This window comes from Dermacentor silvarum, chromosome 1 (assembly GCF_013339745.2).
Source record: "Dermacentor silvarum isolate Dsil-2018 chromosome 1, BIME_Dsil_1.4, whole genome shotgun sequence".
Classification (NCBI taxonomy): domain Eukaryota; kingdom Metazoa; phylum Arthropoda; class Arachnida; order Ixodida; family Ixodidae; genus Dermacentor; species Dermacentor silvarum.
Genome location: NC_051154.1, coordinates 4,438,240 through 4,464,329, shown reverse-complemented (window position 1 = coordinate 4,464,329; position 26,090 = coordinate 4,438,240). Strand labels below are relative to the sequence as shown.

General features: G+C 49.0%; 1 protein-coding gene across 4 annotated transcripts in view; it reads right to left on the bottom strand.

Annotated features, from left to right (window-relative positions):
• The window catches only part of LOC119456179 (atrial natriuretic peptide-converting enzyme), a 608,985-nt gene that overhangs the window by 131,817 nt on the left and 451,078 nt on the right, over positions 1-26,090 (bottom strand). For all 4 annotated transcript variants that reach the window (XM_049660866.1, XM_049660865.1, XM_049660868.1 and 1 more), the window contains 3 exons: positions 16,054-16,244; positions 4,662-4,806; positions 4,496-4,603 (listed from right to left, as the gene is read on the bottom strand). In XM_049660866.1, coding sequence (XP_049516823.1) covers positions 4,496-4,603; positions 4,662-4,806; positions 16,054-16,244 — 444 coding nt within the window. The remainder of the gene's footprint in view (positions 1-4,495; positions 4,604-4,661; positions 4,807-16,053; positions 16,245-26,090) is intronic.

Sequence of the window (26,090 nt, the reverse complement as noted above, 5' to 3'; positions counted from 1 at the left end):
GACCGGCTTTGAACGTTGTAGCGCGTAGGGTCGCGTTATTGCGCGAATTTTCTTACTTCAAATTTTTTTGTTTTGTTTTTTGTTTCTTCTATCACCTTTTATTCCCTTTACCCCTTTCCCCAGTACAGGGTAGCAAGCCGGTATTTACACTGGCAAACCTCGTTGTCTTTCCTTTCTTTCTTTCTTTCTCTCTCTCTTGTCGGCCGCTGACGCTTGTTTGAACGCCAAACCCTGATATCCTGTAGCAGGAATCGGAACTGAAGGACGGCCACCGCCACTGCCGCTGGAACCACGAGGTATTGGCGTTGGTTGCAGCTGAACACTAGAAGACACCGAAGTGCTGGCACCGTTCCCCTGATGCGGTGGTGGCCCCGGGCAACAGACATACCGCAGTGAAGGCTGCCCCGTGATGCCCGGTACAAGTGAAACTTCCGAAGACGAGGACAACGACGGTACTGGGCAGAGGAGGCACTGGCCAGAGGGCTTGGCGTGTGCCGGGGCTTTTGTTGCGCTGCTCCTCGGCCCTCAGCAACAGCAGATCCACGGCGGATGGATCCGTGTCCCAAGGGTCGCAGCACTGTGCATTTCCCGCGTTGTCCCCACATGCTTCTACTTCCGACACCGCTGAGGATGCAGCTTCATCCGCTGTCTTGTAGGCCTCACCTCCAGGCCCGCCACGGATGGCGGAGGACGCCTACGTGGAGCTGTTCGAACGGGAGGCCTGCGACCGATGCGGTGGCGGCTGAGGTCTCGACCCGCCGCCGCTGCTGCCGAACCAATGATTCTCGGTCGCGATCTTCGACGACGACGAGCTGCAGCTGATGCTCGGGATGCTAGGGGCAGCACAGGCATAAGGGAGCGGGCGGCCACCAGATGGCTCTATCGGAAGCGGGTTACTAGTGGAAGCGGTGGTCATCATGCGCTTCCCGTCGTCTGGGGTAAAGCAGACAGCGACCCCCGGTGAGCCGGCGTCTGCGGCGAGGCAGCCTGCGGACCACTCTGTCGACGCGTTGCTGGGCGCACCTGCCGCAGCATCGAAGCAGTGGCTCGCCGGAGCGCTGTGCGCAGAACTTCGCCGGTCGGACTCACCGCAGGCAGAAGGTAGCTGGCCGAAAGCAGCTATTAGAGCTGCACTCTACTCAGGCCAGGACCGCTGTTTGATACCCTCGTAGTTCTCCCATGCCTTGGCGGCACCTCGCAAGTCGCCCCGCCGCAACCAGCCATATCGTATTGTCGGGCCAGGCATGGCGTGCCCCGAGCGCGTTGGCTGCTTGCACCCACAGAATAGGGTCACTCGGAAATCCGTGGAACTCCGGTAGTTCCGAGGCCGCAGGTGATGGAAAGGCTGCTAGAGGAAAACCGGACGTGGCTGAAACTAAGTAGTCCAGCTGCTGTGATAGCAGCGAGATGGCTCGCATCGCGTCGGACAAGCTGCCGGCTGAGCTGTGCGTTGAGCCAAGGGCGGAATCCGCGCACCCTGAGGCGGCGGCAGCGGCCGCAGTAGTCGGGCCAGCCAGACCAGTGGCCAAGGGAGCGTGCACGGCATTCGTTGAGCCAAGGCTGGTGGCGGTCGCGGAACTCACTGTAGCCGGAAGCATGGCCAGGGGAGCGTGAACGGCATCCCTTGCTAGCTTTGTTGTCGATGGTGTCGTGGGGCAGAGATCCAGGGCATAGGAAGTGTGGACGGCGTTCCCTAGCCGCAGGAGGCACCCAGAACGACGAGAATCCATGTCCAAGGCAGCGTGGACGGCATGCCTTGTCAGCTCGGAGATCAAGGTAGTCCCGGGTAAGGCAGCCATGCCAAGGGAAGCGCTGACGGCGTTCCCTCGCCGAAAGGACCCAGGACGGTGAGATGCTGGAGGACGCAAGGCCTCCGCAGCACGGTGCTTAAGGCTGGAGCGCCTTAAGACGGGGCGTTCGTCGGCTGCGCCATTGTAATGAACGGAGACAGAGACACAGCACCCGTTCACTGGGCCGGCTGTTCTATTCTCTCCTCGTCGTCGTTCTCTTCCAGAGCCCGCCTTGCGAGCGCTCGCGGCCAAGTTCACTTCGTCTTTACAATATATATATATATATATATATATATATATATATATAGGTACTGTTTTGGGCGAGTTGGTGCATCGCTAATACAGATGTTATGGCGCAATGTAAGACAATGGCGTACCAACTATATTACGAGTGGAAGCGGAGGGAGGGGGGAGGGCAAGCCTCGCCCTTTCGCTTCCTTCCCCCTATCTCTCTTTATATATATATATATATATATATATATATATATATATATATATACTGTGACGGGGCGTCAAATAGATAAAAAAGGACAGTATTTATGTACAGGGATTGTTGGCAGAGATAGTCAAGATGGCTGAACACGCGCAGCGTTTCCCGGCGATCGTCGTCTTCTTCCTTAATGCAAGGAGGCGGCCAGTAACATCTAACCGCCCCGGCGGGCTGAGCGCCGTCTCGGCGCAGACGAAATTACACGAGGAGGCGACGGAAAAGTACGGCTTCAGTCGGGATACATGCACGACGTCACGAGATGGCAGGGTAGATGGTGAAGAACTGTTCAGTGGGGTGATTTCATAGTTCACGTCACTAAGCTGCCGTAAAACCTTGTAATGTCCGGTGTAACGCGATAAAAGCTTTTCAGAGAGACCGACGCGACGAGAAGGAGTCCAGAGAAGCACAAGAGATCCCGGAGAAAAGCAGAGGTGCCGGTCGCAGCGGTCGTAACGGTCCTTTTGGCATAATTGTGAGTCGGAGAGTCGCTCATGAGCTATCTGACGTGCCAGATGGGCTCGCGCGGCAGCATCGCGGGCATACTCCGTGGTATGTTATAGAACAGTAGGTAGGAGCGTGTCAAAAGGCAATGTAGGGTGGTGGCCATACAGGAGGTAAAACGGCGAAAAACCGACGGTGTCGTGACGGGAAGAGTTGTACCCGAACGTGACGTATGGCAAAGCGCTGTCCCAGTCCCAATGATCGTCAGACACGTACATCGACAGCATATCGGTTAAGGTGCGGTTCAGCCTTTCGGTGAGCCCGCTGGTCTGCGGGTGGTACGCAGTAGTGAGCTTGTGCTCCACAGAACAGGAACGAAGGAGGTATCAACAACTTTCGACAAGAAGTAGCGGCCTCGGTCTGTGAGCAGTTGCCGAGGAGCACTATGACGAAGGATGGCTTCATGAAGGAGGAAATCGGCGATGTCAGTGGCGCAACTAGTCGGCAAAGCTCGCGTGATGGCAAAACGCGTAGCGTAGTCGGTCGCAACTGCGATCCACTTGTTCCCTGAAGTAGACGAAGGAAATGGACCGAGGAGGTCGAGACCGACGCGGTAGAATGGCTCCTGGGGTATGTGAATAGGATGCAGGAGGCCTGCAGGCAACCCTGGGGGCCGTTTACGTCGCTGACAAAGGTCACACGCAGCAACGTAGCGTCGAACAGATCGGTACAGACCAGGCCAGAAAAATCGGCGCCGCACGCGATCGCATGTGCGGGATACGCCAAGATGGCCAGCTGTCGGAGCATCGTGGAGTTCTTGGAGAACAGTAGCACGAAGATGCTTGGGGAGAACAAGCAGAAGCTCTGGGCCGTCGGGAGTGGTACTACGACGGTAAAGAATGTCGTCGTGAAGCTCAAACAGACGAAGCGATGGGTCGGGCTGACGAGAATGGAGGCGGTCAATTATAGAACGTATCGTACTGGGATCGATACCCAGCACCTCCACCAATGTGTGACGGGGCGTCAAATAGATAAAAAAGGACAGTATTTATGTACAGGGATTGTTGGCAGAGATAGCCATGATGGCTCAACACGCGCAGCGTTTCCCGGCGATCGTCGTCTTCTTCCTTAATGCAAGGAGGCGGCCCGTAGCAATATATATAGGAAGCGAAAGGGCGAGGCTTGCCCTCCCCCCCTCCCTCCGCTTCCACTCGTAATATAGTCGGTACTCCATTGTCTTACATTGCGCCATAACATCTGCATTAGCGATGCACCAACTCGCCCAACATAGTACCCTGCTAATTTCAGAATCTCTTCCCATGAAATGTGCCTCCTGACATGAACAGTGCTTTTTCTATTCAGATTACATTGGCTATTGAAGGACAGTGATGAGTCTATTAGTATGGCACAGCCTGTTTGTTACTCTAGGTAAGCAAATTTAACAGTTTCCCTTTTGTAGCCATTTAACAAATCTCAAAGTCGCATAAAGCTAACAAAGCTTTCGGTTAAGCAAACTTTTCGGGCTTTCAAGGAAGGAGCAACGCATACACAGATGGCTAATGCAAGTAAGATGGCTGTCTATATCCAAGCCTGTTGGCTTCTGCGAAGCGTGAGGAGCATTCTTTACGCGCGCTTCTCAAGTCAGCCCGATCGGCGGGCATGCATTTCTGAGTTCATGTACTAATTTGGAGTTGCGCCACCTTCTGCCGCTGCAGGAAGAGGATGGCAACATTAAATGGTTGACGTCCGTAGACGTGGATTGGACAGCGCTTACCGGGCTTGGAATGGCAGCTACCAGCACCACTGTACACCGGCAGGCGGCCACAGTCGATCTGAGCGGCGACAGAATGCGGGAGCTGTTGCTGGCATGATGACCAGAACTCTGCGCAGAGGAGGAGCCGTGTCAGACACAGCGAACTCTATCGCACAGAGTGTTGCACCTTGGCAGAAGGCCCTGCAGGGCAGCACCACCTTGCCCGACTCCGTGCACTGTGGCTGCAGCAGGCGGCACACCAGGTCGGCAGCAAGGGGGTGGCATTCGGAGTCGGCCAGCTGCCGGTAGGCCACCAAGTCTCGCTGTACGTCCTGCGCAACCAGTGATAAGGCCCTTTCTTCAATAGAAGTGAGAATTCGCTTCAAAATTTCATTTCATTTATTTGCTTCCTTAGGCAGGCTAAAGGCAAAACTGCCTGACAAGGCCTCGACCTCCTCTACAGATACCCACACAGCATAGTTACAAACTGCATTGTACACATGCATCAGCTCGCGCAAACCACACTGTGGAAGGCAACACAACAACTAGAAGGATAGCAAACGTGATATATAAACACACATTGCAGATACACAGCTTTACATCGCTTATTGCATGAATAAAGAAAAATAAGCATCAAAACATAAGAAATGATATGCACTTGCACCATCAATGTATGCATAAAATCATAATGTGGTAGTGATAAGTGAATAAAATTTACATGTACACTTTACGCGCATAGAATGATCGTAAGAGAAACTTTTAAAGGAATTTACGTGAAACATCACTTCGGCACATTATTTGACTTGTATAGGAGAACAATTGTTGCGTATGTCTCATGTAGACGACATGTTGTGGCGAATAAGAAAATTTCTAGCTTCTTGTTTGAAACAGGAGAAACATTTTTGGATATCTATTTTCTTTTCTACAAGATTTATTAATTTTATTACCTGGAAATGTCTGTCGGCTAGTTTTCGCTCTAATGGCCGGTGTCTTTCGCTTCGGCTCTCGAAACTGTTAAACTATAATACAGTTGTTTCCATAGATGGAAAGTGAGGAGTTTACTTGGATAAAAAATGTCGCAGTTTCGCCCGAAAGGCGAAGCATAAATTGCGATAACAAATTAATAGCGAGCTATACGGAGTAAGGATAGCAGTTTTATCGGCTGCATAAACTTGGACACATTCGCTTACTAACTGAATTAACAAACATGGTGTCAGCACGCACAAGCAAACATGAATAGATCACACTCGATGACCGCAGACAACCACTGTCAAAACGCTGGCGTGAGCAAGCGCGGCTACAGCAGCGAGCGAATGTTCGTGCGGTATATCGTTTCAACGGAAACTGAGCGGCGAAAACACAGCGCATACAAAGGTAAGATCCGTGTGGAGATCGCTTTCAAGATCGGTGCGCGCGACAGCCCGCAGCCGCGCAAAGTACAAGTACGCAGTTGCTGGCAGAGTAGAAGCCGCATCACCTCCCTCCCGCGCTGCCTTCCCGCTTTTCTCCTTGAGTTCTCTTTGCTGAGTTCCCCTTGCGTCCGGTCGCAAGATACGCATTTGGTGCCGCAGCTAAACGTCGCCTCCCCTCCCTCCCTCCCATCCCCCCACGGCCTTTACGTGCAACGGAAGACGTCGCGTTTGATATCCGCCATGCGTTCACTCTTCGTGAAAGCACGGGTCCCTCGCGCGGTTTCACTCGCACTTACGGCGCGCGGCGACGATTTGATCGCCCTTGGACTTTACACGGAACCTCATGGCGACGGCGATGACGACGACGACGATAACAGCGAAGCCGGCGGCAGAAATCCGCTAGGAGTGTCCATATAATTGCTAACGCAATAAAATATCATTCTGTTTTTGTATGCATGGATATTTCCTGCGGTTCGTGCGGGCGGTGCAACGGCACCGTAGAAGCGAACTTTGCTTTGGGCCGAAGCCGTGCCGCCGGGCCCTCGGTTACCACGACAGTCGTACCATGAGGCATCGAATGAGTTTCGCTATCACCGGATGAATACCTGCGGATGAATGCGACTAGTGACTAACCGCCGTATTCAAGAACACAACACAAGTTGAAGCCCATGCTTGAGTGACGCCTGGCGTGAACGTGCCCAAGACTCTCACTGCGTTTCCTCCGGCGCGTTCACGACAGGCGTCATTTAAATCAATTATTGGCTTCAACTTAAGTTGCATTCTTGAATACGGGCCTGAGTGTTGGCGGAAAAAAAGGGCACCATGATGCGCTCAGTTAGACTCCTACACCATCTGACGACCCCGAGAGGAGCAAGATACAAACTAAAATCGGCCGCCTCACAAGCGAATTACAGCTGTTTTGTGTTGAAAAGATGTACTCGTGATTTGAGTTTCCCGGCTGTCTCCGTTCGCGGCCAGGAAAACCGGGCTGGAAAGCTCAGGCACATGACGGCGGCGAAAAAGAATAGCCCCCGGAATGCCCTCATCGCTTATAACCTCGACTGCAGCGGAGAGGGGACTTGTGCCGCAGCTTCTGTCGGGGAAACGCTGGCAATAACGCGCGGCTGGTCGATAACGCTTCTAGCTGAAGAATGATGAACCGTTTACTAGAGAGAAAAAAATTAACCCATCTCACAATGACTGTCGACGGTAATGCGTTTAGCATTGAATCAATATAGCGACGCAACGTATTGCCACCGTCCAAAAGAGTTACGTGTAAGTCGTGTGCTGCAGTGAAATTTAGCACGTCCCTAAGAACACTCGGCGCCATCTAGCCCCAGTGCCACGAAGCCTGCGCGTGGCCTCCGAAATGCATGGCGTGCGTGGCAAACGCTGATCATGCGGCACTTCTTTCGGGACACGCTGCGCTATCTAGTGGCCTCCGAGACGCACAATACTCGGTGACTCAAGTTATCAAAACGAACAGCAGCACATATCCAGTGCACGCTTCAAGCGTTGGCGTGAAAGGCGTTCCTCGAAAAACCCAGTGCATTTGTTGATGCGTCGTATTGCTGTTCACAAGGAACCCTTGTGACGTGGCTTCTATTCAGCGCAGCATCGAAGAAATTTAATGGATCTTTTTCGTCAGTGTACAACGGCACATTCCAAGTGGAACATGCATAGGCGGAAAGTTTAAATTTTTCCGGAAGGGGGGGGGGGGCTCCCATGCGAATTGGAGCTATTTCAAACTAGATTATTTGACCAAAATAAGAAAGTGCAAGGAAACCGTCAAGGCACAATCTAATCTGGTATTCCCGAACCGATTGTATTAGCACAACTTTATGCCTCCCTGAATTGCCTGCGTTAACCCAATGCTGAAAACAGGGGAAGCTGATTACCTTTCTTGCTGTTGAAAAGCTGCTAGAATCTCAATAACAGCCTACTTATGTTCTGAGGGAAAGTGAAGGGCACTGACAATATCACTAAGGTTTTGTATGAGCTTGCACCTTGAACGAGAATGGAATAAAAATACTTACCTTTGCAAGCCTCAGAATCCAAACATTCTCAAAATTTTGAGGAGCCACATTAAATTTTTGAGATATAGACAATAAAAAGTGTGCCCAAGTACAAGTGCACACTGTACACACTTGAGTGGTTGAGTGGCCAGCTGCGAAGGCAAAAGCGTCCATAGGTGCTACCTCGAGGTAACTGCTAGGTTGCACGTGTGTTTCTCCTATAGCCCATGTACCTGGCAAGGGGAATGGTTATACGTAGTCCCATTGCAGCATTGGCCTGTGCTTTTTCTTTTTTTAATAGGTGGTGGCTAGCTGATTCCGTCTGTTTATGTATTTAGCATTATTGTGCATCTTATGTGCATGTGGTTGTATCATGTTCTGATTGTTATACTTGCAGTGATGCAAGCATCTTTTTTTTAATATATTGCACCACAGTCATTTGTTCATTTTTGTGGTGAAATGTACAAAATGTGGCCACCCAGTAATGGCCAAGACAGCCAGCAGGATTGGCAAAAAATATGATGCAGATCCAATGCACTTGCTTGAATCGACATGAGGCGAAGCTTTCGCGCAACAGTCAGTTAAACTCTAGAAAACTAACTGCAGTGTGTACAGTTGTCCTCATTTCACCCGATGCAACACGTACTCATAGACAATGTTTGCTTATTCACCGCACAGGTCACACAATGTAATGTATACATAGCTCAGTGAATTCATTCAAACGCCGGCTCACTAAGACTTCGAACTAACCATGAGTCTGAGTTCGTGTGAGCCTGGCTGAGTAGAATTTTGATGAATACGAGTAAGAGCAAGCTCGGCTGAGTAAACTTTTAGTGAATATTGTCAAGTGGTAGTCAGGACAATCTCATCTGAGTATAATTTTGGTGAATATGAGTCAGTGCAAGCTCGGCTAAGTAGATTTTTTGTAAATATGACTCAGTGCAAGCTCACCGAGTAGAATTTTGATGAATAGAAGTCATAGCAAGCTCAGTTGAGTAGAATTTTGGTTAATATGAGTCAGAGCAAGCTCGGCTAAGTAGATTTTTGGTGAATATTGTTACGATAACATCGAATTGCTCTTGGTGCGAGCGATTGTGGGCCTGGCTGTCTGGCTTCTGTGTAAATAGCCTGTAAATAGCCTCTTTCGTCTGTGTCCTTCCACACGTAACAATATGACTCGGTGCAAGCTCGCCCGAGTAGAATGTTGATGAATATGAATGAGCAAGCTCAGATAAGCAGAATTTTGGTGAATATGACTCGGAGCAAGCTAGGCTGAGTAATGATGGGATATGGTTATACGAGTTTATGCAGTAATACATGTAAGTGCAGACTCATTAGCAACATTGCCTCCATCTTGATGGGCTATACCTACGCCTCACTTTATGAGCTGTGGACATGCAAGACCCACCCACACTTGAAAAGATACTATCATTCATACGAAGGAATGCAACCGGCTGACTTCACTGCACAATTTTGATCTGCTTTTGTTTAATGAGTTATCTACTGCTTATAAAAACAAGGTGTTCGCCTGCTTTTCGCATTATTGAATGTGTTTTACAGGAAGTAGAGACAGAGAAGCAAGAAAAGGCAAGGATGTTTATGGCTAAGTAGTTTCTTAGAGTACTGCGATATGTTACAACCAGCATAAACAAAAGTAATTCGATGCACTGAAGTAAGTGAAATATGAAATTACCTTTTAATGTGAGGGTTAATACAGATGCAGTAAGGATACAAAGTCTGCAACACACTGAAGGTTTATTGATTTTTTTTCATGAGAAAAATGATACATCAGAAAATAGAGAAAAAAACTGTTTAAATATTGCTTCGAAAACAAATTGGCAATACTGTTTATTCCCAGTCAAAGCGTTAAATATGTTATTGTATAACATTCATTATGATATATAGTTTGCACCTTCGCTTTGCGAGCTTGATAAGCAGTCGCGTCTTGCAGCGGAAGTAACAGAACCTTGAAATGAGATAATTCATAAAATGCGCATGAAAGCCCAAACCAACCGACTGCGACTAAATCGTCGCGCGTATAGCGTGACATATTGACCATATCATTTGTCCGTAGTTCCATATTCTTTAAATTGTTCCGTCCGTAAAAGCATACCGCGCTACAACTGTGGCGTTTTCGTATATCGCGAGTAGTTTCTACAACCAGAAAATTGGGACGACATGCGAAGGTCATGCCTTCCCGTGAGGGACACCTCGTAGTATTTACCAACTCGCAGCGCGTGTGAATAACGGAAAATCACGCAAAACTACGTACTATCAGCACCCGAAGCCAACCTAAAAAAGCGTCGCGTGATTAGCAACGTAGCGTGTCAACCAACACATAGAAATCAGAGAACCGAATCTGACCTACGAGTTTTTATCTGCACTGTTCGCGTGTCGGTGCTGATGTTATGTACCGATTGCGCAATCCAAGGCTCCACTCAATTAGTTGCACTGTTCGAGGCTCGTTGAGCCAACATTTATAGACAAAAAAGTATCTATAAACGTTGCGTTGAGCGACCGCCGCAATTTTACAAAACGGACCGCGAAATAGCTCTCGGCGCAATTTCGACGGAAAATCGCAGCGATCGCTGCGACCAACCGGTTGTTCGCAGCCGAAAATTGCAGAATTGGCCATGCGACTGCGATTTTCGTCGCATGCGACGGAAATCGCACTTCCGGTTCGATGAAAATCGCACCATGTGAAACGGCCTTTCCATGTGCGGCCGGCATTGTGGTAGTTGCGACGGTATAAAAGTCCGTCGCGGATGGCAAAATGCTGGGCCTGTCGGCGTAATGCTCGAGTTGCCGAAGTCGCTGGATTGTTGCACGCGTACGTGCAACAATATTATTGCGATAGCAATTACATGGACACTCCAAGCAGATTTCTGCCGTCGTCGTCGCCGTCGCTGTGAGGTTCCGTATAAAGTCCAAGGGCGATAAAATCATCGCCGCGCGCCGTATGCTGTATATGTGGTGCTTTGTCACTAGGAATGCTGTTCTCCAGGGGCGTAGCCAGGGGGGGGGGGGGGTTGGGGGGTTCAAACCCCCCCCCCCCCCGAAATTTTTTCCGCAACCCCCCCCCCCCCCCTACTTACCCACCCTTTGTTTTCGTCGCTTCGCGCTGACATAATTCATGAAACCGGTGCTACTATCACAATTTAATTCCTGGGCGCTTCCATGTGGGTTGGTAATTTACAGCGAATCATGTCTGCATATGGAAAAAAACTGTAACGGTGTTTGTCAAGGCTTTGACACTCTGTGAAGTTTTTGGCGAGAATGTGGCGGCCGCATTCTGAAGCAACAATTGCGCAACAAATGAAGCAACAAATGCGGCAGCCGCATTTTAGATGATGGCGAAAACGCTCGAGGCCCGTTTACTTAGATTTAGGTTGCACGTTAAAGACCCCAGGTGGTCGAAATCTCCGGTATACATTTCCACCGCATCCCTTCAGGTGCCGGTTAGGCCGCGCTCGCGCAGGATCTTAGGCTACTTCACACTTGGTCTCGAAGCTGTCGGAAGCGGCAAAAACTTGCAAAAATCCGCCCGCCTAGGCGGCAAAACAGGCAGAAAAACAGGCTGCGAGCCAAATCGGTCTCGCGCCGATTTTTTCGCCATGGCGAAGCGGAAACGCGGCGGAAAGTCGTTCTGCTTCACTGGAAGCTACACTAGCATGTAAACAACCGGTCATAAAATTGAACATGGCACCAAAAGTGTAGGCTGTAATGCTGATCGACGCGATGAAGAACCAGCCCTTGCTCTACGACAAGAGTGGCACTAAAACGTGCTGTCAGCAATATATACTCGCGATAGTATTCAACGTCGCGCGACCGGAGGTGCGGCAACGAAGCCTTGGCGTGACCCAACTTCTCGCGCTTTTGCAAAGCCAGGCGAACCCACCACCGCCGTTTCCGAGGTGTCCGCGTCTTCCGTTTATTCATTGTCCATTTCTAGAAAACAAGTAGGTAGAAGTATAAAAGCCATTTCTTCTTCCACTTCCATGGCAGACAACAGTTAGGCAGATTCCTCGTTGGCGCTCCATAATTCTCCTCGCACGTGTGCGGTTTGTTGCAGAAGTCGCGGGGTGCTTTTCTCGTCGCGACGATAGATTGGGAGCGTAGGTCTCACGTAGGACGCGCAGGCTTTGGCGAGCCCCAACACAAGGGCCAGCCCGGGTTTTAGCTGTGGTGTTCCCGTTGCGCCTTTGGTGTCCTGGAGGCGCCGACAATACGAAATGATGAAATGTTATTACAACTTGTAAATAAAAGCTATTAAAGAAATATTATCACGCCTAGGCACCAACCTGTGACTCAGCGCTACCGCGCCCGTGTGCGGAGAATTACGGAACGCCAACGAGGAATTTACCGAAGGTCGCAGATGACACGCGAAGTTGCGTAAAATGATCACTTTTGATGACGGTACATGGGTCAAAGAATGAACATACCGCTCGAAATAATGCGATAATGAGCGCCACCACGCCGACAAACGTACGCAGACTAGATGGATCTGGACGAAAACGGCAGCGGCGGCCGCGGCGGTAGCAAAACAAATCTGAACTTGGACAGGCGCGGAAAAAATTTTCCGGCCGCTTTGGCCTTTCCGGCCGCTTGCCGCTTCCCAAGTGTGAACATAGGCTTAGTCTGCGCGAGAAACATCTCTTGTTTGCGATTGCGCCCCTATGGAAGGCTGGTAATTACTGTTGTGTTGTTGAATCCCAAACCAGCAATTACGGAAGGCTGGTAGTTGCTGTTTTGTTGTGGAATCCCAAACCAGCAATGTACACACGAAGGGGTTGATGACAGCAGTGAAATTCCACCGACTCGCAATAGAATGCACGAAACAGACAGCCGACAAGCATGAATTACTGCTGTGCGCAGTACAGCGTAAGTAAACTCTTGTTGCAGGCGCTGACAGTTCTCGTCGTAGTTCACGCGTCCTGAGAAATTGATTATGTGCAGCATGCACTGAACAATACCGGAGTTCATTCCTGCATCACTAGTACACCAATCAGTCGAGATTCTGTGAGGTACAAGGCCGCTTCCTGTTTGCACCGGCGTAAGTGAAGCAGAAATGAGTGGCACGCACTACATAAAATGTGTACGCATGCGATATCTATGCTGTGCGGTGAAATATTCTGTACAATTCTGAATCTGTTGACGTAACGGCAAATGACGACTGCACGCTCGCACACAGCCGAAGACACAGCGGCCCATGCACTTGCCGCAGGAAATGCAACCCTCTCGTATGAGGGAGCAGGGCGACGAAAGCTTCGAAAAAAAAAAGCCTTACGCGTTTTTGCGCGTAATTAAGTTTTCTAGCGCAAGGACGCAGCGAACAAGCTATTGCCATGGGACTAGGTATAGCCTGGTCACACGTGCATTTTCACAAGTCCTTGACTTGTGAAACGCACTTCGCCCCGACGAGGACGACGCCACATTCGCTTAACGGAAATTAACAATTCATGATGTCTTGTCCGATCGCATGGGTCGTCTCAATGATGCGTTTTCGAAGGCTGGTCCATTCAGCGGCGCGATGAGAGACCGTTGCTCCAAACGCCCACTGTACCTGTCGTACTTACTGTATGTACTGAGCTTACTTTACGTTTTACTTAATGTCTTCACAAGCACACGCGGGGGGGGGGGGGGGGATATACATGTCTTTGATATACATGTATAGAGTCTGCTTAAACTACCCCTATTTATTATCGATCACGTGACCTAGAGGAAAGCAGAAGCTTGCCCCCCCCCCCCCCCCAGTCGGGCCGGTGAACCCCCCCCCCCCCCCCCCCCGCCGAAAAAAATTGCTGGCTACGCCCCTGCTGTTCTCTATCGGAGGTTGCGAGAAAGTTGTGAATCCTGGTCTAATCTCAAAATTGTGGGCTTCAGCGAAGGTTTAGTGATTTGATGGCTGCTTTGGTGCTAATATATTAGATAAGGGCAGGTGCGTTGATTTGTTCTCTAGACCCGATGGCTCTCAGTGCGAGCAAGGCGCTTTTCTGTGCCCTGTGGTTCGTATGTGTGCTTGTGTATTCCCAGGGAGAAGGCCACAACGAGGTTAATGCTGGGACCTCATGCTCGAGTGTGCCATTGGCAATCATTTCAAGAGCAAACCCCGAGATCACGACTGACCACCGACGCTTCGGGCAAACTGAGAGCTGGTCACCCTCAGGTCGGATCTTCCGGCGGGGGAGGAGTCTGTTACGTCCCGAATCTGCCGGGCGCATTCTTTGATTGTTTCCCATCGAGGCAGGCCCTTTCATCAGCGTCGCCCAGACGGCGACAGTGCCCGACACCAACGAGAGGGGCAAACAAGCGCCACAACTCGGCAGTGCGCATTCTTTGGGTGCTTCCCCCGATGCCTACCCCTTCATCAGCGGCCGCCTACCTGGCGACACGGCCCGACAACAGCAGTGACGCGATGACAAAGAAGCTCACTTAGAAGCGACCGACCACAACCACCACCCTTCGTTAGAAGCGGGGATTAGCGTAAAGGCCATTCTCCCGACCCTCGAAAGAAGACCGTCGGAGACTCGGAGGACAAGAAACTAAGTCACCGACTTTCATGGAAGGAGTGTGAACCCCGTTTCCAGATTGCCTCGTCCTTGCTTCGAAGGTGCAACATTAGAGGCGGAGTTCAGTGAACAATACGACCCCTCTGATTGGCCACATCAAGGTCATCTGATTACCTTGTCGGGTCAACTAGGGAAGACGAATGTTTTATAAGGAGACACCTTGAGTGCAGTGGGGTGTGCTGACGTGTTCTGATATGCGCTCAGACATGTAGTGAGCTGAGACTTTCAAAGTGTTCTCCCATGGAGTGGGCTTCCATATTTGGAGCCACTGCAAATACTGTAAAATAAACAATTTTTTTCTCTCGCTCTTACTCCCAGACGTACTCATCCCTCTGGCTGAAGGATCACCGGCCTACACGCTACCCGAGTCTCAACAGCGGCAATTGTTTGGGACCCGTACACGAAACGCAATAGCGATGCATTGGAAAAAATTCAGCGAAAAGCTGTACGCTTTATATTTCCTCAATACCGTCCAACTGACCCTCCCACTAACTGAATGAAAATGAATTACAAACACTAAAATTGCGAAGGAAAATTCAAAGGATTAAGTTCCTCTATCTGCTTAAGAATAATCAGCGATCTTTTAATCCGCAGCAATACATGCAACCGCTGACAGGGCGATTGACAAGGCACCGGCATGCCAAATCATTAACTCTGTATTTTGCCAGGACCAACACCTTTAAATATTCCTTGTTTCCTCGCACAATAACCGAATGGAATAACTTACTTGCCTAAATTGCTTCTTATTAACATTGAAAGCATTGAACATGCCACAGTTGAAAAATGTTGTTTGGTTCTTTTTTATCTTGTTTTGGTGCAGTATTTCTGAAAATGTTATTTATTTATTTTCCTACAATCATTCCATTGTATTTATTCCTTGTTATTTCTGTTTTGCTTCTCACGTGCTTATGCATTTTCTTGCAAGGGCCCCTATAAGGCCTGCCGTATTTTCTAAATAAATAAGTACGTAAAATCGAGATCAGATAGGAAAAAGGCTGGAGGGTAATGGATGTAGTAAAACCGGATTAAATCAAGCGTGACTATTTGTCCCCGCCCCGTTTCAAAAAAGGTGCCAATAAATCATTCTCCACATTCCCGGACACGCCCTCGTTTTTCCCACGCGCAAGTCCGACCTCCGTGCACTGACCACCGTCGTACGCATCACCGACCTACCACGAAAACGGCTGAAAAATCCAAAGAACGCCAATCACGTTAAAAATTAAAATTTTCCACCACGCACAATGCGCTGAAATTGTGTACGGCACCAGTGGGGAATGGTGAATTTCTAATGGAATCCAAGCTTGAAAATTTGCTGTCATGGTCCCTTTACATTTACTCTTTGTTCGGTGTGCTTTCAGAAAATATTCTAGCTGTCGAGGCCGCATACATTAGGACGAACAGCCAGATAAATTTAGTTGTGAGCTCGGTATTTTCTTGAGCTTTTCTACTTGAAGGTCGTGTGCCTTGAAGCAGAGCGCCAATGTGAACAAACGGCATGACCAGGCTATGACCGCGGACCGACCAAGTTTCATTATTGCCGAAATAGGAAAGCCCGCGGGATGTCAACCTTCATGTTCACTCACCCGAGCCGTGGTGTGCCCAACTGCGTTCGGGTAAGCGGTGCTGTTGTACGCCAGGCTAGCCCTGCAGTGGTGGAGGGCGATGGGCTCGCAGCGTGCCGCGGGCCGCTCCGTTGTGCTTAGGCCGGCCAGATAGCCCGGGTAGCGGCGCCGAGGGGTCCACGACTCTGGCAACGGCGAAGATGCGCGGCGCTCTGCATTTTAGAGATTGGCCGCGCATGGGCGTCCTTTAGTGCACATGCGCACGTAAGGGGGTGCACGGCACTCAGAACAATTTATTGCACTTTTTATTGGTACAGGGGCACTCTCTTGAGTATTGAACCAGTCAAAAGACGAAGGATAGAGAAGAGACGCACTGGCACACACAACGACTGGACTAACAGCTGTGCTTTCTTGAAAAACCCCGTCTCCCAGGAAAACCAGGCGAGCTTGCGCAGTTCAAGGGCCAACACCCACACACAAACTAACGTTGATTGCGATAGGCCAAGTTGCTAGCGCCAGTGCGATAGGAAACTTAGTTCCTTCTGCACCAGTGAGATACAGGTAGTACTGATGCAATTATACCGTTGCATGCTGTTATGGTAGGCTTCGAAAATTTCACACTCCGTCTTGCCCTTGCCTCTATCAATGATTTTTAGATTGAAAAAAAGCGGGACGCAGCCGCATTGCCGACAATGGCGAGGCAACTTTGCTCCATCAGAGGTGTTCCAAGGATTGTCTCGCAGCCTCTCATTAATACGCCAGCCTGTTTGACCGATGTACACCTTTTCACAATTCAGCGGAAGCTCGTACAGCACACGTGTCACACAAAAAATGTAACGCTTGTCATCACACCCGGGAGGTCTCTTTCTGCCACGCGCAACACGTGAGCAAAGGCCTCAAAGTTTGTATGGAGCAGAAAAAACAACGTTAACGCCCTGCCTCACAACAACTTTCTTGACGTTGTGGGAAACCGTATGTACATAGGGCATCACTTCAAGTCTTTTCCGTTCAGCTGTCAGTCCTCGCCTCTTACACTTTTGAACCAGCGTTTCGGCCACTGCTTTCAAAAGCGCTTTTGGGAAACCAGCGGCCACCAAACGCTCGAACTGGTTGCCAAAACTTGATTTTATTCTGTGGTGGTAACTCTTTTGCAAAGCATTACGCAAACAATTCATGGCAATTCCTCTCTTAACGACTTTTGAGTGAGCGGAGGAGTACGGTAACAACGCCTTCTTACTCCTAGATTCTATCTAGGATCTAGGAGTACCCTTTATTCTAGATAATCAAGTACCCTTTGGTTTAATTACGTAGAAATACATCGGTCATTCTTCGCGCCACGTATTCTAGATTATCTAGTACAACTAGAGTGTACTAGATAATGGCCGAGTGGGCCGAACAGCGCTCTCCCGCTGAGGCGCCGCGTGTGGAAAAATTATGCGAGAGCGCTGCGAGCGAACTGGATTGGGGCGTAGACGCGCTCCGCGGCATATTCAACGTACTTTCGCTGCGGGCGCCGAGGCCGATTGCGCATAGTACGCTCTTAAAATAGTGCTTTATTTCAACTGCAAATTTATGTTTACACCATCTTGCTAAACATATATATTTGAGGCATGGATTATACAACGCGTCTTCTTCAGTTTTGCTGTCGTTGTCAAGCGCGTCGTCTGCTAGCGAGCGCGCGTTCGCTACGCGGTTGCTGGCGGCGCCCAGTTTTTCTCGCAGAACGTCTGTGTAGTGCTTTTTTTTTTTTTTTTTTAGTTGCTTTGGTGCGCCCATAACTCTTGACGGCGGGTACCAAAGGTAGTTTTAGCCAAGTGAACCATTGTTTTTAACACTGTCTTCTAAAAGCAACTGGCATCTCTGCAACATGAAGCTACGTAGGAAAATTTTATTACTGATAGCGTGTCATTATACGCGCGCTTCTTGTCGGTGGATATTGATCAGGGACAATGATCGAAGAAAACAATATTAAAGTGAAATAAACCAGGTTTATTAGCTGCGTGGCGCGAAGAATGACCGATGTATTTCTACGTAATTAAACCAAAGGGTACATTGAGAATGGTACAAATGGTACAGTGAGAACTCCCGACCGTGCACGTTTGCATACGAAACACGCGTATTAGTGAATACTGCACATAAAACTCTCATTCGCAGAAATAATATTCATAGCAGGCAATTGAAACTATATATATATATATATATATATATATATATATATATATATATATATGATGGTGTTATTGATATGCTGTACGACGCCGAACAGTCGTTTCCGTACGAATGTAACGCATAACAGCACTATTGCAGTCTCAAAGGTGAGTTACCGATGCAAGTGCGGACTGTTATTCCGAATGATTGTGCTGCCGGAGAGTTGTGGCTGTTGCGCAGAGGCGCAGTTCCTGAGAGAATTAACGCAGGGGTGCTAATAAGTCCGGCTAATAAGCTGCTAATAAGCCCTGCTAATAAGTGTAATAAGCTGTCATTCAATATAAATGCCCCGTTTTGGGGCAGCCTATTAGTCTGCTATCTTGATTCAGGCAAGGAAAACTTTTTTTTTTTTTACAGTCTCACCATCTTTGCAATCCATTAAAACTGGGTGCCCCATGTGGTACCACACTTATCTTCTTGAACGAACGCAGCAGATCTACACATATCTGTACGTGTATGTGAGGTATGCCGTTTCTCTAATTGCTTCCTTATTGTCGTTATGATAGTGCGTTGAATAACTGAAAGCAGCCGTTTATAATATACAAGCTGCTTAGTTGAGCGGGCAGACATTTGGGAATGGCATTACATTTATGTATGAAATAAATATAGGATAAGCGTAACATGTTTTTTCTCGGAAATCAGACTCGAGAATAATTTATTTTGTTAAAAAAATTAATTTAATTATGGGGTTTTACGTGCGAAAACCAGTTCTGATTATGAGGCACGCCGTAGTGGCGGACTCCGGAAATTTGGACCACCTGGGGTTCTTTAACGTGCACCTAAATCTAAGTACACGGGTGTTTACGCATTTCGCCCCCATCGAAATGCGGCCGCCGTGGCCGGGATTCGATCCCGCGACCTCGTGCTCAGCAGCCCAACACCATAGCCACTGAGCAACCACGGCGGGTTATTGATTTTGTTTACACTCCTAGAAAAAAAGACGAAGGAACGCAGCCACCTGTCTTTTTATTTTTTTTTAATTCAAATAAATTTGTGGGTTTTATGTGGCAAAACCACGATATGAGTATGAGGCACCCGGTTTAGATTTCCCCACCTGGGGCTTTTTAACGTGCACCTAAATACAAGTAGACGAGTGTTTTCCATTTGTTCCCATCGAATTCCGCGACGGATTGAACCCGCGAGCTCCAGTTTAGCAGCGCAACGCCGTATCCACTATACCGGGTGTTCGAAATTAAGGTTTAGGGAATTTTTAAAAATCTCCTGTGGCAGTTAGCACAATTCTCATTGATGAGCTGGGTTATTCGAAGAGGCGGACATTAGTAGCACGAGAAATCGAAACACCTAATCAACTTATTAACAAAATTGATTAATGAGCTTCTTAGTTAATTACTTTACGACACATATTGCAATTTACGAATTGTAGCCGGTGAGGTTGCAAAACGCATCCACTTGAAATGAATTTCCAGAATGACACCGACCGCGATAAAGTACCCCGTACCAATTACTCCGCATTCTGTTACGCGAGTAAGGCGGAAACTTGAATAGAATGTTGCGCTGCAGTTTTTTTTTTTTTTCAATAACAATGCTTCCCGTAAATCTGAGTACCAGCCGCGGGGGCTCAGTTAGCTAAGGCGTTGCGCTGCTGAGGACGAGGTCGCGGAATCGAATCCCGGCCGCGGCGGCCGCATTTCGGTGGAGGCGAAATGCAAGAAGCTCGTGTGCTTGCGTTGTAGTGGACGTTAATGAACCCCAGGTGGTCAAAATTAATCCGGAGCCCTCCACTACGGCGTACCTTATAATCAGAACTGGTTTTGGCACGAAAAAAAAAACCCAAAAGAAGAAAGAAATCTGAGTACAAGGTACCGGATGGGGTAGATATGCTTTACTTGTTTGAAACGGCAAGCAGGAAAGTTACATATGTTTCTCCGTTTGCGTTTCGCAAGACCTACTGATGGAAAACTATATGCGGAACAATACACACGAGAGATACATGCTGCTTGAAGAACGAGAAAAATATTTGTTCTCCAAAGGGAACCGTACAATAACATAGTAAAATGAAAGCCGACACTGCGGTCGCAATGCACGCGCATCACCGAGCGGCATTAAAAAATAAAATGAAGAGAAAGAAAGGCATTTATTCTTAAGACATATATACATGTCATATTAGATTATGAACACCATTTGAGAGGTCTTAACGCAAATACCAGCGCGCGAAGTAGTGCGAATGACCCTGCCGAGCAGTATCGCCAGCAGTTTCCAACGGCGCGACGTTGATGCGGCCCAATCCAGTTCGATCGCAGCGCCGCCACAGTATTTTTCCACGTCGGGCGCCTCACTGCAAAGCATGCGCCGCCCCAGCCGCTCGTCCCACTCGACCATATTCTAGTACACTCTAATAAGAACACATGGCCATCGTCAAGAAAAGTTAGTTCAGTTTTTAAAAATCTTATCGAGTGGTTACTGGGCAGTTCATGTGTGAAGCAAAGATCGCTCGAGAAAGCTTTAAATATCGATAAGACCTGGTCTACTACGACAGGCAAGGAGTCATTAGGTGAAATACTTAAAATAATCAAGAAATCATCAACATATATGATAACTCGGCACATACGTTTATCAAAAAGAGAACCTTGCAGTAGGTTGTCAAACTTGGCTAAAAATATCTGGCACAGGACTGGTGCAACGCTAGCCCCTATACAGATTCCTTTCTTCTGTAAGAACGGGGAGTCCTTAATAACTACCACGGTGGAGGAAAGAAAGACAGTTAACAGTTACAAAAACACATTGACAGAGACTCCGCAAGCATTTTAGAAGACGACTAGACCATTCTGATCAATCAGTTCTCGCACCGCGGCAAAAAGTTCACCATGAGGTATGCTGTAGATCAAGTCCTCTACGTCCACAGAAGAGGCACTATTGACACCAGGAATGCCATTGCTGAGCACGACTACTGCCGTTGCGTTCACTACGCCGTAAGGATCCTGCACGTTATGGGACTGCAAATGATGCTGACCCACCAAATTCTGCTACGTGTACGCCTCAGTAACAATATCTCTCAACGGGTACTCAACCTTGTGGGTTTTTTTCAACGAGGAACACTTGGAGATGGCACACTGTTCTGACACTCTCACATTTCAGCAAGGATCCGTGTCTATAAAAATTCTTAACTCGTGCTTTAAGAAATGTTTTATTAGAGAGAGAGATAAGTTTAATGATGCGAAATGCAGAGAGGTCGGCCTGAGGTAAATTCCTCTAGCCAGCTACTCTGCGTTGGGGGAAGGGGAAGAGGGAAAGAAAGAGGGAAGAAAGAGACGCATGATGGGTGACGATGATGAGAGAAGGAGGATATGAAACATATGGCAAGCACTTTGGCATGCTCAAAGCCTACAGTCCAGGCCCGTACTTTTTAAAAAGTTCAGTAGCGCCTGCATGGCCTTGAAACTTGATTGAGTGTCTGGCCAAGGGCCTAAAATAACGTCCTCCGACAACGGTGGGCTGTCGAGACGCGTAAGGTCATTATTCAACCTTTGACGCTCTTGCACGTACCTAGGGCAGTCACAAAGCACATGACCTATAGTCTCTTTGACATTGCACAATTCACAGTCTGGAGACTCGGTGCGTCGCATGAGGTGTACGTATCCGCGCGTAAACGCTACCCCCAGCCTTAGTCTGTGCAGAAGACTGGCACAGCTGCGTTTAATTTTCGGTGGTAGCCTAAATTTCATGGTAAAATGTTTTATTACAGTGTACCAAAACTACAGTGTACCAAGTTCGGCTTTGTAGTGGACTTAGAGGAGGGCGCGGGCTGAAGCGCTGCATGTTGCCTGCCGAGAGAGGGCGCAGCAAGACGTTCCTCCTGAAGCTTCGCTCCGGCGGCTGCCGGGCGGACAGCGTTACTTTTACCATTTCACTTCCAAGTAAACTGCTGGTTTCTGCACTACCGACCGTGCAATTATTTGTAGCGTAAAAAAGTGCGATTCTCCGGACCACTGCTCGGGGAAGCTTTCACGTCGTTCCCGCGATCATGTTGAATGTTACGCTTCCGCGGGACGTTTAATTTGCCTATGCCACAGTCTAATCGTACGTTACCTTCGTCATGCCCTTTGCTCGAACCGCATCGGGTTTGATGGTTCAACTGCCGTGGTGCACGACGCTGCGGCGTAATCTTGCCGCACAGGCTCGGAGGCCAATTCGCTCAGCAGTTGTGCAATCTCAATTGGTTTGTCTACGGCACTCGTGCATGCTCGCTTTTACAAGAGCACTTCCTTACAATACAAAGCATAAGAGTAAATTGGCCGAAACAAACAAGCATTTTTCAGAGCATTTATAAACACTTCATTTACAGTCACAAATACAACATATTGGTCAGGCGCATCTTCCAAAAATGTAGCAGAACAGCATGCAGAAGGTAATAAGCATCCCAAATGACCACTCACCCCCCTCTATGTTGCATATTTATCCTAGGTCTCATCTTTCGGAGTTTCATTGTCTGTTTGTTACCTCTCGCTTCTCTGCATTAACTCCTTTCACGAAGAATTACGGCCGAGTAGTTAGGTAGACACTGACCACCTTCCTTGTTAGTTCAGCCTTGTGTTCGCTGCAACCATGCAAGTTCGGGAGATTCGTGGGGATGGCACCTTCCGATAATAGGGGCCTTCCGCGAGGAATGCGTATTTCCTTCCCATCGATTATATTGAAACGCGCGCTCTCCGAGTGTCAGCCTATATTGAAAGAACACCGTTTTGCCATGGTCTCGATTGCTATCTTCGTGACATTTTCTGGTGGAGGTGCTGGGTACGTCTTCCGCGCACGTCTGTGACTTACTTCGTCGTCGTGGTGTCCCGACCTAGGACAGCTACACGTCTGTGACTACAACGTCGTCGCGCCTTGCCCCGACCTCAAGGACGGCGACACGTGGGTCCGCACTCGACCCTTCCCCACTCACCGGAGTGGTCAACGTTTTGGCTTGCGAGTCTTTCTGGCGTCAATATGCACAGAGTCGTAGCTGCAGGACAGAACCTACGTAATGTCTGCCGTCGCTTGGAGATAATCAGATTATTTTTTGTATTCCGCCTAATTAGATAATTAGTCTTAATTAATAATTCAACTTCTGAAATATTATAATTAGATGAAAAGTGTCAATCGGAAAATTGTTGAGCAACATGAAAAACTCCCCATACAGCTTTCTGTTGATCAATACGTGCTACATAAAAGTTTTTGCGTGCGCGAGAGAAGCCCGCAAATACACCCAAATTGCCGTGCGACTGGCCGCTGGAAGCACTTTGCCTGTATTCGCAGGCTTCTTTCCCGCTAGGCAAACAATTTATGTCGCATGTATTGAGCAACAGAAAGCTGTATCGGGAGTTCTTCAAGCTGCTCTACAGTTTTCTGACACATTTAATCTACTTATAATATTTGAGAAGTTGCCTAATTAATTAAGACTAATTATGTAATTAGACGGAATGCAAGAAATAACCTGAGTATCTCCAAGCGACGGTAAACAGCATTCCCTTGGTTCTGTCCAGCTACGTGGCATTTGCACATTTTTAAATCTTGGTGCATGATAGTTGGGACACCCTGTATATGCCTGTTCGAAATATAGCTCGCAGACCGCGCTTGTTTCATCCAATATATTATCTGCACGGTGAAAGTTCCGTTCCCACTGCTTTATTCGTTCTTCGTCTCGCGGAACATTGAATAAGGATGCCTTCGGTGCCTCTTTCACGCGGCTGTACCCCGTACGGCACTCGGGCGCGAAACGATAGTGGCGGCGACGGTTAGGCATTTTCGCCAACCCAGGACACACGTCTGTAACGTGGGCTACACGCAGAGACGGGCACTGCACGCAAATGAAGCCGGCAGCAAGCAAAGCAGTCTGCTTTTGCCACGTGCCGCTAATCGATGCCACTTCAGAGCATGGCTTGGTTTGACCCAGTCATTGTGTTGCACCCTCCCCATACATAATTGTCAATAACAGGCGGCTGCTCCCAATCTCGTAGATGCGTTTCCGTCAAGGCGTACACCTAATTGCTTCGTTGTTCAGCTGCGTTTGAATTTCCAGCCATTTTTTCCTGCTTACGACCACCATGCATGTTTATGTAACAAATTTTACCTTCTGTATTCTTATTGTTTGTGCGTCTTTCCTTAACTTCATGTGGTCTAATTCTGCCTTTTACTGGCGTGTCGCTAGATTCAATATTTAATCTGTGGTGACACTGCATACGAGCGCGAAGCGTAGGCGTGTCGGAAGAAAACAGTCTACGAGCTATGCTCTAGGTGATGAAAGGAAAGACGACTCAGTTTATTATTGCGATAGCAATTATATGGACACTTCAACCGGATTTCTGCCATCGCCGTCGTCGTCGTCGTCGCCGTGAGGTTCCGTATAGATAAAATCTTCACCGCGCGCCGTATGCCCGAGCGGAAGCGTGCGGGGACGCGCGCTATCACGGAGAGCGAACGCACTCAATCTCCCACGCGCAAGCAACGAAGCGGGAAGCCAGCGCCGGAGGGAGCGGGGTAGGGGGGGGGGGGGCACGTCCACTTTGCCAACAACCGCGCTCGTCGCTCGACCGCACCGTCTCTTATCTCTCCCACGCTGCAAGCAAGGAAGCGGGAAGCCAGCGCCGTAGGGAGCGCGCGGGGGGGGGGGGGGGGGGGCATTTCTACTCTGCCAACAACCGCGCTCGTCGCTCGCCGCGCCGTCTCTTATCTCCACACGGCTCTGACCTTTATGCACTGTGCATTCGCCGCTCAGTTTCTGTTGAAGCGATAGACCGCACGTACCTTCGTACGCTGCAGCGTATGGGCTTGCTGCCAGCGTTTTGACAGTCGTTGTCTGCAGTCATTCAGTGTGATCTATTCATGTTTGTATGTGCGCGCTCACACCACGCTTGTTCATTCAGTTAGTGATAGTCGGGCCACATTTTCCAACGCACGCTACACATGTAATGCTGCCCGGATCGGCATTGCTGCGCTACAGGTGTGTCCCTTCGCACGCGTGCTGCCCACGGGAAGCGCTTCTCATCAACACCACCGTTTCACACGCGCCTTCTCGTGGTCATCGAGTCTCTCTTCATGTCGGTCTACTTACGCCGCAGCACACCTGCTTACTTAATCAGCTCATGTTTACTACAATTCATATTGCTACCAAAGCCGCTCACCTTACTTCGTATGACATTGCTGTGTTGCTATCGCATTCATTGCTTCGCCCTTAGGGCGAAACTGTGACATTTTGCGCTGGCCGATAATATACACTCTGGGGGACGTCACGTGGTAATATAGCTTGGCGGGTGCGACTGTTTTCACAACAAATCCGTGCAGGGGCGGGGTCTCGCCTCGATGACGTATCACCATTTTTTTTTCTTCCTCTCTGGCGGCGTTCCAACGCCGTTGAACGGATAACACGCTGGGCTGGTGGTGACTACGCACATCTGTGGCTGCTGTTAAGGGATCGACGGTATTCCTAAATAAACGCATCACTGTTTTGATGATCCAAATATAATCTCACAATCAGGGAGGGAGCAGTCTACCTGACTGGAGCAGTATTTCTTTATTTGGGGTGTTGCTACGCTGCGCTCCGCAACACCCCAACGACCGCCGCTTCGCGTTGGCGCCCGGCACCACGGCTTCCGCCGCGGCACCGGGGCACAACCGACGGCGCCGCCAAACAGATAGAAAAAAAAGACAATGGTGATACGTCATCGAGGCAAGGCCCCGCCCCTGCACGGCTTTGTTGTGAAAACAGTCGCACCCTAGCTTGGCGCAAGCATTTGTCGCCTAGCTATCTGTCGAGGCGATACGCGCCGAACACAGGCAGGCGATAACAGCACATATCCCTCTTTTTCAAGCACAGAAACAGTCGCTTATACACGGCAAAGAATATATGTTGT